General features: G+C 41.1%; 2 protein-coding genes across 2 annotated transcripts; both read left to right on the forward strand.

Moving 5' to 3' along the window:
* Positions 1-2,769: 2,769 nt before the first annotated feature.
* Positions 2,770-6,604, forward strand: sypl2b (synaptophysin-like 2b). Its single transcript, XM_047578566.1, has 6 exons — positions 2,770-2,969; positions 3,115-3,192; positions 4,059-4,177; positions 4,261-4,474; positions 5,155-5,346; positions 5,455-6,604. Exons 1-6 carry the CDS (start codon positions 2,952-2,954, stop codon positions 5,560-5,562), a joined length of 729 nt encoding a protein of 242 aa, XP_047434522.1. The 5' UTR covers positions 2,770-2,951; the 3' UTR covers positions 5,563-6,604.
* Positions 6,605-8,696: 2,092 nt separating this feature from the next.
* Positions 8,697-14,460, forward strand: atxn7l2b (ataxin 7-like 2b). Its single transcript, XM_047609593.1, has 9 exons — positions 8,697-8,832; positions 9,285-9,353; positions 9,433-9,730; positions 10,388-10,629; positions 10,824-10,906; positions 11,066-11,277; positions 12,257-12,434; positions 12,529-12,650; positions 13,183-14,460. The coding sequence occupies exons 1-9, from the start codon at positions 8,736-8,738 to the stop codon at positions 13,928-13,930; spliced, it is 2,049 nt and encodes a 682-aa protein (XP_047465549.1). The 5' UTR covers positions 8,697-8,735; the 3' UTR covers positions 13,931-14,460.
* Positions 14,461-15,115: the final 655 nt, after the last annotated feature.

Genomic DNA, 15,115 nt, shown 5'->3' on the forward strand with positions numbered 1-15,115 from the left:
TTGAAACTGGGCCAAATGACACGGGTAAGTATTTGTTCATTCTCATGTTACGGTCTTGGTCCAGGGCGACCAGTCTAACAAGTTTGCGAGCCTGCAGTCTCATCAAAATAGATGTCACCTCATCACAGTCACAGATAAAAATAAAAAAAAACAACTTGCTGAGCAGTTTTCAAATCTTTTTAAACTTTAAATTTAAAACTACAACGTAGCTACATGTATCCTTAGCCATAAATAATATCCTGCTTCTTGCTTATGTTTTATGTGATACCTTGATTCACTCAGAAAACCAAACAATCTGACCTGTAGAGCAGCATTCCTCCACAAAGGGACTGTACAATGGAGCTGCAGCCCCTCCCCCCTGAGCAGCCTAGTCATCTATAAAAAAAAAAAAAAGGTGGAGAACAAAGACACTCTTATTCCTTCCAAGATGTACTCTGTTAAAATGATAACAGTGCCTTTCTACAAGAACCAAAATCTTCTTGCTTGGCTGTATGGTGTGCTGAGGAAAGTTTGGAAAATGAAGGGATGAAGCAAAGTGTACCTAGAGTTGCCTTCAAGGAACAAGCATTCCCATTTACCCAAACTGAGCGAATTACATGGAGTGGATGTGTGCGTGTGTGTGTGAATGAGTTCAGCCCAAACTGATGGGAGTCATGGGAAGCAGTGTGCCTAAAACAGGTCAGTTTGATAATACTCGCCCTGTGGTATCGGAAATGGCGACCTCTGGTGAAAAATAAATACCATCACCGTGCAGTCAGTGAATACTGCTCGAGCATTTTTTTCAATGTGCACACCCTGCAGCAGCAATTTGCCATATGAGTTTGTTATAGAAAATTACATGCTGGAGTTTATTTTTGGAGTGATAGTATTTCATCTTTCTGGAAGCAACAAGAAAAGACTGTCACAGGATGAACGTCTTATTGTGGTTCTTGTGGATTGTGTGTGCACCCTGTCACATTCATACCACAATATATGGTTTAAATCTACAAGAGCCCTGAAACCATCATGTTGATTGTATTGTATTTTTGTATGAATAAAGATGTGTGTATAAATAATCATAACTGCTCTAAAATAGGGAGGCAAGATCAGGTACTAATGCAGGATATCTCTTATTCTGACTTGATGCGCAAAATAATTGATATGAGACGAATCTTGGGCTTTTGGCGGTTTCTTCGACTTTTCCTTTGTCTAATCCGTAATCCACCCTAAATCACAAAACCCCATCCCATCTGACATTTAAAGGTTACATAATAAGAAAATGTGAATAATGGTATGGTAACATGTTGTAACAGGAGATCAATTTCAGGGAGAAAACAGTCTATACATCTGCATAACAAATCTCAACACTACATCACATATGTTCAGGGGTAACAATGTGAAAATCATCAAACCTTCATCTGTAAACGCTGTGCAGTAACATAAACAGATTTATAAATCAGACAGAGAGCACACTTGCATGTTGCAATTTGACTTCAGCTCTGAGTGGTATAAAATATTACTTAAACACAGAGCAGGATGTGTACGGGACATGCTGTGTTCAGATACAGATTTGTAGCTTAACAGAACTGTATATATAGGCTTTATACAGATCATATTTTTACAACTGTGTATAAACGTGTGTGGTACATGTAACAATGTTGTTAAAGAAGTGGGTGAAGTGTAAAGGGCTTTAATAAGTGGAAAGAAAAGTGTATGGAGACTGTCTCCTTAGGAGACTAAGATCATTAGATCATGGTAACAAGTAACGCAATAGCATACTAACACATAGTAACATCAACTGCATTTTGTTTCCATTTTTTGCGAAGAAGAAAATGTAAATTAGGAGGATAGAAATACCTATCCTTAAAAAAAAATTAAATTTCTTATTTTTTTCCAGTGTTTAACTGTACTTCACCACTCATCCAGGTAGCTTCTTCAGTTCTATCTAGACGGGACTAGTCGGAAGTTTGAGGTTTAAATAACTCTTCAGAAACGGATGCCAACTTCATGTTTCAGATGGGTTTTACCACAGAGTTTCGTATTCAAACCTCAAATTTTTCACCAGTTCCTGAGGACTAAAGATGCTACTCCGATGAGTGGTGAAAAGTCATCTCTAAAATAAACAGGTCCAGTTGCTTTTTTTTAATGTGCTTTTTGGATATACCACGCTCTGTATAACCGAGAATCTTCACAGATATATGTGATCACCTATATCACTCTCAGTAGACCATACACAAGAGCAGTACTGACACCATGAACAAGTCATCAGTGGAGCTCCATATACCGTCTGATAATGGTTGAATCCTCTCCACAGACATTTTTGAGATAACTTAAAAACTATTTGCTGTGCAAAACAACATATAAAGTCAACATAGAATGTTAAGAACTCAAAGAAAAGAAATTCTGTACCATTCTCAGTGGTCTTTATATTTTATTAAGAAAATGCCATATCCATAAATGTAAATTTCAGAAACCATCTCCACTATTTAAGTTGTTTTCGATTGAAGTGGATTATTATTATCTGTTAAGTTGATCACAAATTGACACACAAGTTGATCACAAATGGAAAATGTGTAGAGGTTTGTGTTTTTCCTTTCTTTTTTTTTTTATTTACTTTGTTTCCTATTTGCTGCTGCTGCTGCTGCTGGAATGGCTGTTTTGACTTTGTTGTTGTTATCTGTACTTTACAGATTTTCAATAAAGTTTTTTCGGGAGGAAAAATGGGCGGAGGATGCGGTCTCCAAAAAAAAGCGGTTGAATCTTCTTCAGTGTGCACTGTACACTGTATACACTCCTCCCCAGTCCTTTCGGTTTCCACCACAGCGCCCCTCGCCGGTGCATTAGCGTCCGTGATCACATGTCACCAGCTGCGATTCGCTTGAAGTAGTTAAAAAAAGTTTGGCAAGGCCGCGGGGAGTTGCAGCAGAAACACCGCAATCGATACGTAAACGCGCGCTCACAGCGGAGAAACTATGGAATCAGTCGCCCAGGTAACGGCGCCGCAACCGGAAGAGTCTAACTAGTTGTTATCAGCGGAGAATGAGTGTGCACCTCGGAGCGAACCCTGTTTACGCGTTGCCACTTCAAGCTGTGTAACTCGTGTCTTTATCACACTGTGTGTTTATTTTCCATCAGAGAGTGATGACTTCGGGATTCAGCCTCGATTTGGGGCCCCTCAAGGAACCGTTGGCGTTCATCCGTTTACTGGAATGGGTAAGTTTTGTTTTCCCCCAATAACTTTCTAGCATATGGCCTGTAGCGTAGGTTGAGTTTTGTATGTGGGCTGGTCGTCCCTTGTAAAATACCTCACAAATTGATTGTGTCGTTTGTCTTGTGACCCGCTGCACGCACGGAGCAGCTATGCAGCCCATCCCTTGACACATGGTACACAGTCTAGGTCAGGAGGCCACGACATGTCAGACACGGTTATTAACTGGACGCTAATGTGGGTTAGCGTGATCACTGCACCTTAAAAAGAAGCTCAGGTTGATAGTGAATAGCCAAGATCACGTGCTTTATCGGCAGAGTAGTATAAATGCTACAACGCGGAACTGCCAGTTTATTAGGTACAACGGTGACAACCGTAACTACTAACATAAAACTCCCGCACTAGATCTTAAATTTAATTAAACTCGTGTTGTTTAGCATTTATATCAAATAACTGGGAGCTGCTAATTCAAATAGTGCGGCACTGTTACACCAGAATGTATTCATTTTCTTAGACTTAGATAGACTCCAATGAGGCTTAGTTGGCTTAGTTGCAAAGAAAAGAAGAACCACAAGTAAAAAATAAAATAAGTTCAAAGAAAAATAATACGTAAACTATATCTAGTGTACCTAATGCACTGTACTGTAATATACTGTACCTAATGTGCATACTTCCACCGTGTGTACACAATTATCTATTTGTCCTTGCTGTGTGAACGCTATGCAACAGTAGTGTCTGCACCCTGTGATTAAGACTTCCTGCCAAAAGAGTGTTGCATAAAATATAAAGGAAGTGTGTGTTATGGTTCAATCAGCCCTGTTTTGAACATCCTCATTTTCTAACGGTGTCTCCTTTATGGGGGTGGACGCAGGTTTTCTCCATATTTGCCTTCGCCACGACTGGAGGCTACAGTGGCACGACCAGTGTCAATATCCAGTGTAAAGGATCTCAAAACCAAGAAGTACAAGTAGACTTCGGCTACCCATTCAGGTGTGTGTAGCTATAAATGGCTCTTTTTGGGTTTTTTTGTTTTTTTTTTATTAATGACGGATGTTATCTCTGTTTGCACACAGGTTGATGGCTCATCCCTTTCAAGTCCCTGATTGTAAAAACAGTTCTTCGGCCACCACCACCACCACCACCACCTACTTGATAGGAGACTATTCGTCCTCAGCCCAGTTTTACGTCTGCATTGGAGTGTTTGCTTTCCTGTACTGCATTGCCACACTCGTGCTCTATTTGGGCTACCATCACTTGTACAGGGAATCTAGTCGTGGCCCCGTCGTGGTATGTTTGTCTGGATGCCTCACTTGTTTTGGTGAAATGCATTGCCACAAATAGCTTGGAGATCAAGGCTAAGTTACGCAACCTAGATAGTATTGCTTGCGTTTTGTTGAGTGACTGGGTCTTGTGCTTTGATTGCAGTTGGAGGGGGGAGAAAAGTCTGTTTAACAGAGTTGTGCAAATTAAATAGTGGGAAGGGTGTGGTTTTCAAGCAGCTAAGGGACATACTGCACCTGTTAATCTAGTTGAGCCACAGTAAGTTAACACTCAACATACACTCACTTGCCCGTTTGCTGGGCACAGTAGTGAATATGAATCCCTTGTAATATAATGGTACTAAATTAAATTGTCCTTCGTGACAGTGTCAGCTGGATGATCATTTTGGAGGATTTATTTTTGTGGCGGTGCTGGTGCTATTGTTATTTAGTCTAGGAAACGGACATGTGTCATTACAACGCAAGTCAACCACGGCCTCCAAAATGAAACCACAGTTGAATCAACAGCTCTGTCAGACATTTTAAAACAAAAGCTGTACACCATAACCTCCATGAAGCTGAGAATTAGTGCTACACTGTTACATATACTGTTACATATACTACAACAGATTCTTTTTTTATGTGTTGTGTGTCAAATGAACTGGAAAGTTAGCGTATACTAATTATTTTTCTCTGCTGCTTTACAAGGACCTGTTGGTGACGGGGGCTTTTGCCTTCCTGTGGCTGGCGTCATCCTCTGCTTGGGCTAAAGGCTTGTCTGATGTGAAGGTGGCCACCGATCCGACGAACATCCAGACACTTATTGAGGTTTGCAAAAATACCGAAAACAAGTGCGGACCTGGTGCCACACCTCACATGGGCCGACTAAATGCCTCTGTGGTAAGTTTTGATCTTTTTAGTTTGTTTTCATTCAGTTATTTCTTTTTAAATATGTGGGTGCGCAGCTACATCCTGTGACGTTTGATGCATGTCCCATTTTCTCTGCAGATATTTGGTTTTCTTAACCTCATTCTGTGGGCTGGAAACTGCTGGTTTATTTACAAGGAGACACCTTTCCACAGGTCAGCCAACCAGCAAGCAAACGTGGATGCATAATAGACATTTCAAAAACCACTCCCTTATTGTGAAGTATTGATTTTATTGATTTCATATCTGGGCTGTATTATATCTTACACATTTCACAGGGTACTAAAACTAAAACTGTTCAGACACCGGCGTAGGAAATTATTGCAGCCTAAAATGTAATCATTCTTATTTCAGTTTGCGTCTATAGTGAGGTGTCCATTATTTTTAAATTTACAGCAAGTGCCAATGCCATCAGAGATTGTTTTTCCAAAACTCAGGGCTAATGAGTGTAGAAATTACAAAATGCATAATTAATACTTGAAAGCATTTATTGTCAAGTGTAGACTGCTGACAAAATCAATTTTCAGCCCATTCAGGGTGGCCATACATTTATGACTAATAAATTTTAATCAGTAGCTAGTAGGAAAAAAAAAAATCATCTGCCACTATGAGATTATTTATAAGATGGATAAAAGTGATTTATGTAATCAGTTTGGGGTTATTTTGTGCATCATCATCACCTCATTTTACTAGATTAAATTTACGGCTGACTATTCTGTTGAATGAATGAATACTTTATTTCGAACATGTAAGGAAAACAAAACAAAGGAAAACAATATGTGAACAACATTTTCCCAACATGTTCGAAAAGGAGTAGGAAGAAGCCTTATGCTTATTTTGTCCTACCCCTTATCTGTTTAACACTTACTTGCTTGATTTCTGTGCTTATGTCCATTTAGAGCATTTCCCTGAATGCCAAATAGTGTCAAGTATTTGAATACTTTTGTATAATCACAGATACTTGTTAATGTTTTCCGCTGACTGATCTCTAACCTGTTCTAAATTCCCTGTATTCACCTTTTATCGCCTTATAACTTTTCCCTTGCTCCTACCTCCTCTTTTGTTGTAAGTGAATGCAAGTCATTCTCTAATTCTGCCAATGATTTCCTACTTTTATAGCCTTGCTTGACCCACCACGGTGTTGATAAAAATGTTGCAGATAAAAGTGGAGTTACTGCTCATATCTTTGTGTGGATCTGACATCTTTTGCATCATTAAAAGGAAGAACTGGGTTTGTTGTTGCGTGTTTTTTTTTTTGTTCTTTTTAAGGCAGCGCACACATGTATATAAGGTGGTGGTCAAACACGTGAATGAGATGTAGTTCTTAAAACTGGACTTTAATCAGTTTCACCACATTTCACATGCTAAAAACCATGACCTACGTGAAGCTAAGAGTTGGTGCAGGACTGTTACATTAGCATGCGTTAATTTTCACTTGCAAATGAGCGGTGGCGTCTTCGCATTGGGGTCCGATGGGGAACGGCCCCACCAGAGGGCGCTGCCGTGCAAGGGAAGATTATAAGCTTTTAAGTTTTCCTGTGTCAAAAATATTGCTGCGCATAGGTTAATAAACGTTGTCATCAATGAAATGTTTGCATTTTATATATTTATTTTATTTTTTTGATGAACACAATTCATTCTGTAGACACTTTTTGTAGTGTAGTTGTGTGTGAGTAGGTCGTTGTGCCTGATGCTGCACTAAGCGACTTTTTCAGGTTGCTCTTGGAGACTTTTGGCGCCTCGGAGGTGAAAGTATCGCTCTTCTTACCTTTCTCAACGACTGAATCCAGTGATCTCAGTCTCAGTGAGACCTTAATTAATCTTTTTTTTTTCTGCCACCAAGATAACCCCATCTAAGTAGACCTCCTAATAAGCCTTTCTATACATGCGGTCTTTATATAATTTCAGATTCATAAAACTTTACAATTTAAGGCACATGTGAGCAGCATGACTTGGTAAACAATATAAATACAAAATCTATGTTATAAATGTTTGAAACTTTTCAAACTGTCCATTGAGGATGTAAACAAGTGGGTTTTCTCCGCATAATCTCGTTTCCTCCAAAGACATGCTCATTAGGTTAATGTCTTGTTGTTTGTCTCTGTGTTAGCCCTGCGATAGACCTTGTGACCTCCTTTTCATCTTTTGGTTCTATTTCTTCTTTTTTCATGTTTTCCTTGTTTCATCCGCACATAATTGTCTCTTCTTGATTTCACAGCTGTGATCATATAGTAGTGAAGGGGAAGAGTCTTCATCTGTCTTATTCTTTGCATAATTTCTTCTTCTATTTGGACCTTCTTCCTTGAAACTTGTTTTATATGCTGTCTTATTTCTAAAATATTAAATTGCATACAAAAATAATAATTAGAATCATGTTATAATAATAAAAACATCATTGCCTGGTCTAAAGTTGATATCCGGCGGTCGTACAGTGACACCAGGTCAACAGACCCATCAAGCAGCTGTGATTGTATAGTGGTTAGTACTCTGCGTTGTGGTCACAGCAGCCCCAGTTTGAATCCAGGTCACAGCAAGGACTGCTGAAGGGGAAGAAACTCTTTCTGTGAGTAAATAATGTATGTCTAGTAGAGTATCGCCATGATTTACCATAGCATTCATCCAGAACACATCCTCAGTGGCTCTATCTTATTCTGTCTTGTTTCACAGCCTTTATTATTTCTAAAATATAAAATGGCATACAAAATATAAGTAGATATTATAATAACAAACAGTTAATGAACCCATTGGAACCTTGTTAAAATATTTTTAAAAAAGAAAATATAACATTCTGAAATACAGTACATGTTTACTTAACAGTGAAAGTGGTTACATGTACTTGGCTTCTTTGTATTTTTGTTTTCTTCTCTCCTCCTTAAGTCATTTGTTGTAAGTGCTTTGTGTCTTCCTCCCGTAACTGTTGAGGTTGATATCCAGAAGTGCAAGACTGCTGAAGTAGTGTAAAAAAAAAACAACAAAAAAAACATATTTCTGGTTATTCTGTTTTGTTTCTTTCTCACATCATGGCCTCTCTTATTTCTAAAGGATAAAATGGCATACAGAATAATAATGATGATAAAAACACTTATTGAAACATATAATAAAGTAAGATTAAAATAAAATGGTGTAAGCCAAATATGTACAGAATTATCATTATGAACAATTTTCCATGCGTATCTGTCAAAAAAATGACAGTTTGTAAATTATTTATTACTTTTCTAAAAAGTGATCTCGTCCCTACGTCGACGATATCGCGGTATTTTACGCGAGCACGTCGGCCGCTGGAGGCACGGTTACGAGCTTAGTGACGCGGGTAAAATGCGCGTGAACCGGCGGCGTCGCCTTGTGAACGCGCAAGAGCAGCAATGGCCGCTTTGGATCGGCGAAATCCTAATCTCGACGAATTTATCGGATTAAACTGGAGTTGCTGGGCAGACAGGGGGAATATTTTACCATCGGACGGTGAGTCGCTCTCTCCTCGCCCGCACCTGATACCCACGGTGTTAAATATGTCACTGTCCTGAGATTTATTTTTGTTACATTCACACAGAGCGGAACCAAGCGCAACCCAAACAAAAGACCCGCCGGGTCCTAGTGCAGGAGCGGTTTTCTAAGCATGTAAACTGGCAACAAATAAAAAACATAAAAACTCATTTGTTACTAAGCTTAACTGAGTAATATCATGAAAACACGATGCGGTAAGCACAATGGTAACTGCTCGTCAGAGGACAGGTTTATTAATCGTCAGCATGTCACGTATAAACAACAACAAGTTACTTAGGGATTATTTGTGCAGCTTGCTAAAACAAAACAGACTCACCATCTGCAACTGAACCAGATAACAAAAAAAAAAAAAAGAAAACACTATTGGAATGCAGGACCTCAACATGTTATATGTGTGCCTTCCTCTTCAGGTGGAAGTAATATTGAAGATGGAAAGTATGGCATTAAACGCCCTGAGACAACGACGCTGGGAAAAGAAGGTGAGCTCAGTAACTCATGACTGCATTGGATGTCTCCTCATGTGGATGCATAAAGCTTTATTTTTCTCCTCCTCTGTAGATATGCATATATTTGGCCACTGCCCGGCGCACGATGAGTTTTATGTGGTGGTGTGCAGCCACTGTGGCCAGGTGGTGAAGCCCCAAGCCTTCGAGAAGCACTGTGAAAGGCGACACGGTCCTGTCACAAGGATGTGTGGTCGGTCGTCTGCTCAGGCTCCTCAGCAGCGACCTTCAGGTGTTAACCCTCGCACGGAGAGGCAGAAGGATGCCAGGTGTTATGAGGCTGCCGCCCCATCCTCAGCATCGGCCCCTACCCAACAACACAGGGCTGCTAAGCCCCGCAAGCAGGCGGTGAGGTACGGTTTGCAGATGTTCCCTCCATTATTAGACATTTAAGAGATTTAATATAAAAGAGACGTCCAACTTAGTTAACTAAGAACGCTGTTTAGCAATCTTGTCATCTGTTTGCAGCTCTGTTGAAACATGTTCAGTATAGTATTTAGTGCCACGTATGCTCGCACATACAAGGAAGGAACAGTTTTAACCTCTTTGTTCCAGCTTTTTTTGCAAAAATAAAAATAGGCTATTTAGGACGTACACAAAGTAAAGCTCATGCATGACTTTGATCTCTGAAAGTCAAGACTCTGAAGTTTCTATTCTGGTTCAAAAAGCTACTGCTGCCCATATACGTCCCAGTGGAATGTTAAAGGGTTAAATAAAAAGAAAATCTACACGGATTAAGCATGATACATACATTAATCTCATGAGTAGTGAGTTACGGGGGTGGATAATAGTCTGTGTGTGTAGGAAAGAAGATCAGTAACTCTGTAATGTTTTAGAAAACCTGCTGTTGGAGCCTCAACACATGCACATGGAAAATGTCTCGCTATTTGATTCATCTTAGACGATTTTGTTATTTATACAAACATGGGTTTTGTTACATGGTTAACACTCTGAATTGCTTTAATCTGGCACGTTAATCCTAAAATTTACTCCTCCTACTACTTCTCCAGTTTATCTTCGGCCAAGTCTTCCAAGGAAAACCCTCCCGTCCCACGACACCTCTCCTCCTCCACGCCTTGCCCCAAGGTCGATGCACGGCTCTCAGGTCCCCTGCCCCCCGGTGACTGTTCCTCCTCCACTTCTCTGCCAGAGAAGTCCTCTGTGCCGGATTCGGCGGCTGGGCAGTCCAGTGAGTCTCACTGTCCTCTGAGAGGAATGAGAACCTACAGTCGGATTTACAAAAACACCAACAGTGAGTGACTTTAAGTTCCACTCCCGCCTCTTCCTTCTCGAACCAAATGTATCTGAACTGGAGAAAAACTGCCCATTTATAGTGTTTGCTTAGGTCAAAGTGTATAATCTGCTCCCAGCCAGTATCATGGATCATGTTGGCTGCCTCTGTCCTGTTGATGCTGACTGACCACTTTGTTTTTTTTACCCACACAGAAAAAGAATGTGAGCTGAACAAACACTGCAGAGTCCTGGATCCAGAAAGGAAGAAGCTGCTCAGCCGGGAGCTTATCACCAATGTAAACTCTCAGTCCACTGTAACGACATTTAGCCCGGCATCATAATCCTGATTACTGATCAATATTAACATGAATTTGAGTTTGATTCAGACACATGGAAGATTTGATCAGATTAAAATAAAAAAAAACCCTCCTTGTTGCGCTGCCCTTTCTTTACAGGTTGAGTCTAATCACCAGCAGCAGAAAGCAGTGGGAAAACCTACGACCGCTGATCAGCTGGCAGTGGAGCAGAAAACGGCGTCCACAGGACCAGACACGGAGCAGCTGCTCGTCAAGTCAAAACACAAAGATAAACACCTGGAACCCCTGAAGGAGAAAATAACAAATCAGGGTGGCAAATACAACTTCAACGGCAACTGCCACCTTCTCAGGTAGGAAAATGTTTTGACATGTCAGCAAAGTTAATTTGGTGCATCCAAATACCTTTACACATTAGCCAAATACAATAGGTGTTGAATACAAAAGTAGTCTGCAGAACTGTTTTACATGGAGGCTAATAAGGTGATCAGTTACCAACACCAACATGTTCAAAGGGGTTTCAGCTAGTAGACCATCAAATCTGCCAGAAAGTTTCATTTTTCAACCCTGTTGATGCTGAATTAAATAAGAAGATAAAAATGAAGAAGACAAACATGCGTTTTATACCACTTTCAGCTTTAACAATGTTTTCAAACTACCTCCACGTTCGTTTCCTCACAGAAACTCAGAGAAGAACGAATGAAGTTACTTCAACCAGAGGGAAATGATGAGAAAACATTTGCATAATTATTAAATTCTGATATTTATATTTTTTTGATTAGATGAACAAGCAGTCATTAAAGAGTAATCTTGGAGATTACAATACAGATGGTAGTCTACAGCCCCATTCACACTGGATTAGTTTTACCAGCTGACGTCTGGTAATTTCTAACAGTCACGGAGGTCGTCTGTGATCTTAATCCTGTGTGAATCGTCCATGCCTGTGATTTGCAAAGTGAAACTTACACCGCAAAGTACCTTCCATAATTCTCGTAACACAGAGGTCCTCTGATAATACTAATCCAGTGCGACTCATCCATTATAATTTGCTGAGTAATTAAAGCTGTCTCTGACACGCAGTGGAGTGAGGCTGAAAGTAGCAGCGACATAATAACGGATCGTGAATTTGAGTGAAACACAGAGTTGGTTTATCCCCGTGCGAATGTGACACATGAAACACAGACGTTAGGGGGTAATATCTGCATCACAGGACGTCCTCAGGTAGAACTGATACCGTGCGAATAGGGCTTAAGTGAGTACTTTGTTTTACACCTAGAACTTGTCTGTTAGTGGCCTGGCAGCTCATTTTTGTATCATTCTGCCTTGACGCAGGTCCAGAATTCCATCTGAGCTCTTTCCAGAGGAGGAAGGTAACACCACCGTGGGAGTGGACGTTCAGCCTCCGTACCCTTTCAACCAGAACCTCCTCTCAAGCGAGGACAGTGAAGAAGATGAGCACGAGGAAATCACAGACCTGCCGGCTACACCCTGGCACCCCAAACCTCTGGGGGTGAGTTCGCCGACGTGCAGAAGCAATTACATTACACCTCTATAAAAGCACATTAGTGTAACTATATTTATTAATAAGTGTTTTCGTTTTGTAGCTCTGCACTTTTGGATGTCGCACATTGGGCTGCAGCATCTTCACATTTGACCGTCGTTTGCACCACCTGCGGTTCGCCCTCAGCGCCATGTTGGACCGCCACGTCGATGCACACTTATGGAAGTGAGTGTTACTGCTCTGTGTTTAGCACCTTTTTGAAAGCAGAGGTGACAATTATAGTAGCTCAGTGTAGCTCAGATGTGCTAGTGTCTGTCTTTGACCTAGACACTGAATGTACTGAAGGGTATGGAGCTGAACCTGGATTCTTCTCTGCAGAGATTAATCCATACTTAGAAGTCGACTGTTCTCTAAAAGCGCATCACACAACGGTGTAACCTCCTTAATGGTAATTGTATGGACGGCAGAATTATCAGCACTGTTTTGGCGGTAGCTGTGTTTGCATGTCGTTAATGCCCGCTTCAAGCGTATTTAAATGTGGAAATTTAAGAAGTTAAGCAGGCAGTTGTGCAGTAAGAGGCTGCTAGCTAATGTTTGGCGGATTCAGTCAAACATGTTCAGATGATCCGTTTTACAACTGCAGCTGGTCCACACCAGGAGGACTGCAGTAAGAGAATATGTGTTTGAAGCACTTTTTTAAAAATTTCCGTGAAATGCAGAGGCTTAATCAGCTTCATGATATTCCGTTAACTTCCAGGAAAATGCCTCGAGTATCTCCGGGTCTCAGGTCACGCCATGTTACACCTCCAACCGTAGGAACACCTGTCAGGACCGGGGACAAACTTTCCAAATCCACTAGCTCTCTCTGCCTTGACTCTACCTCACTGGGACAACTGGAAACCAAAAGTAGTCAGCAGAACTCTCACGGTACCAAACGGCCTTATTCCACTACCTCCGCGAGCCTCGTTTCTGGTAGACGGTGCACCCCTGCTGGGCGACCCGCTAAGGCTCAACGGAAGGAGGCGGAGCTTATGCAAGATGCGAGTGCAGCACAGAAAGCTGCCAAGCTGTTGAACAGCAGCGCGGAAAAAAATGCCAGACACATCAGGGACACCCCGCTCGACGAGGAGGACCAACCACACGTCGCCTCTTCTCCAGGACCAGCCAGCAGTACCTTCTCACAAGGAAAGAAGCCATGCCCTCCTCTCCCTTTGAAGACTCCTGCGGAACAGTTATCGGATTTAGAGAAGTGTTCCCCTCTACCTGCACCAAACCACCGCTCTGTCCACAGCAGAGGGAGGCGTCCAGGGCTTCAGCAGAAAGTGGTGGACTACAGCAGCACGGGTCTTCCTCAGAAGCGCAAAGGCGGCGGTGACTCACTGCACCTCGGCTCCTCCAAGTACAAAAGTTTGTCCTCCTCCTCTCGCTCCGGCCTAGTTTCCTGGAATGGAGAGAATGTGGAGGATGTGCTGACGTGGGGCTTGGATAAAAGATCAGACCCCTAAACACTCTGCGTTTGGTAAAGTCGTGGAACAGACTGCATACCGTAGTTTTTCTAAATGATGTTGATCCGTACAGTTACAAAAAAAAAAGAAGATAAAAATAGACTACACGTCATCTTGATTTGATTTTCCTGAACAACAGTGGATGCATTCATGAGTAACACTTGTTGTTTACATGTCATCTTTGCAGCCATTAAAAAGGCCAGCCTTAAAAGGACCAAGAGGCCTGCTGCGTCCCACAGCATCTGCTGCTTCTGTCTGTATGTGTGTATATGTGTGTGTCCGTGGGTATCCGTGGGTATGTGTCTTTTTTTTTTCCTCCATATTTATTTGTCTTCATGTTTTACGCACACACGTCAGGAATATGTTTTTTTTTGTGTGTTATTGCACATTTTCTATTTTTCTACATGAATAAATGTCTCAGTTGATTGTTTTTGTATAAGTATACCTCAGTCTGCTCATTATGCTGCTAAAGTCAAAAGACTCTTCGTGGCAGAATAACTAAAAAAAAATAAAAATAAATCTTGAACTACTAATGCCCTCTGTTTTCCGTTATTCCACAGTCGTTGTGCACCAATGAAGCATTAAAGAGTTTTCCATTTACTGAAGCCATGAAGTGTATTTGAATGTCCTCCTCGACCTGTTCCAGTCTCGGTTCCCAACACTAGGTGGTGCTGTCTGTCCTATATGTGGATGAATTTGAGGACCATTTGATTAGTTGTAGTGCAATACGGCAATACTGATTTTTGCGGTATTCTGTTGGGACATGTTCCGAGTAAACACTTGCCAGTTCATTAGGTACACTAGTAAAGTATTCCCATGAAGGTTCTGGTATTCAGCTTCAACTGAGAGGGTTGCTCATTCGACATTTTATTTTGGAGGCTGTGGTTTATAGTACTATTGTATTGTGTTGAGTCCTGACATATGTTCTATTACTTTGAGGGCTAGACTGAATAACCGAGGCACTTTACAGTTTAACAGCACTGTAAACTACATCCTACAAAAATTATCATACAGTTGAATCACCACCTTTCTGATGCTGTTTCAAACTGAACCTGAACAGTCACAGAGCGAGGATTTAGTGCAGGAATGTTTCTTTTTCTATACTTTATTTAGAGTCCAAATAATCTATATAAAACTGTCAGCTCTTATACTGAGTATCGCTCATATAGAGGATGCCAACACATG

Source organism: Mugil cephalus, chromosome 1, assembly GCF_022458985.1.
Source record: "Mugil cephalus isolate CIBA_MC_2020 chromosome 1, CIBA_Mcephalus_1.1, whole genome shotgun sequence".
Lineage (NCBI taxonomy): Eukaryota > Metazoa > Chordata > Actinopteri > Mugiliformes > Mugilidae > Mugil > Mugil cephalus.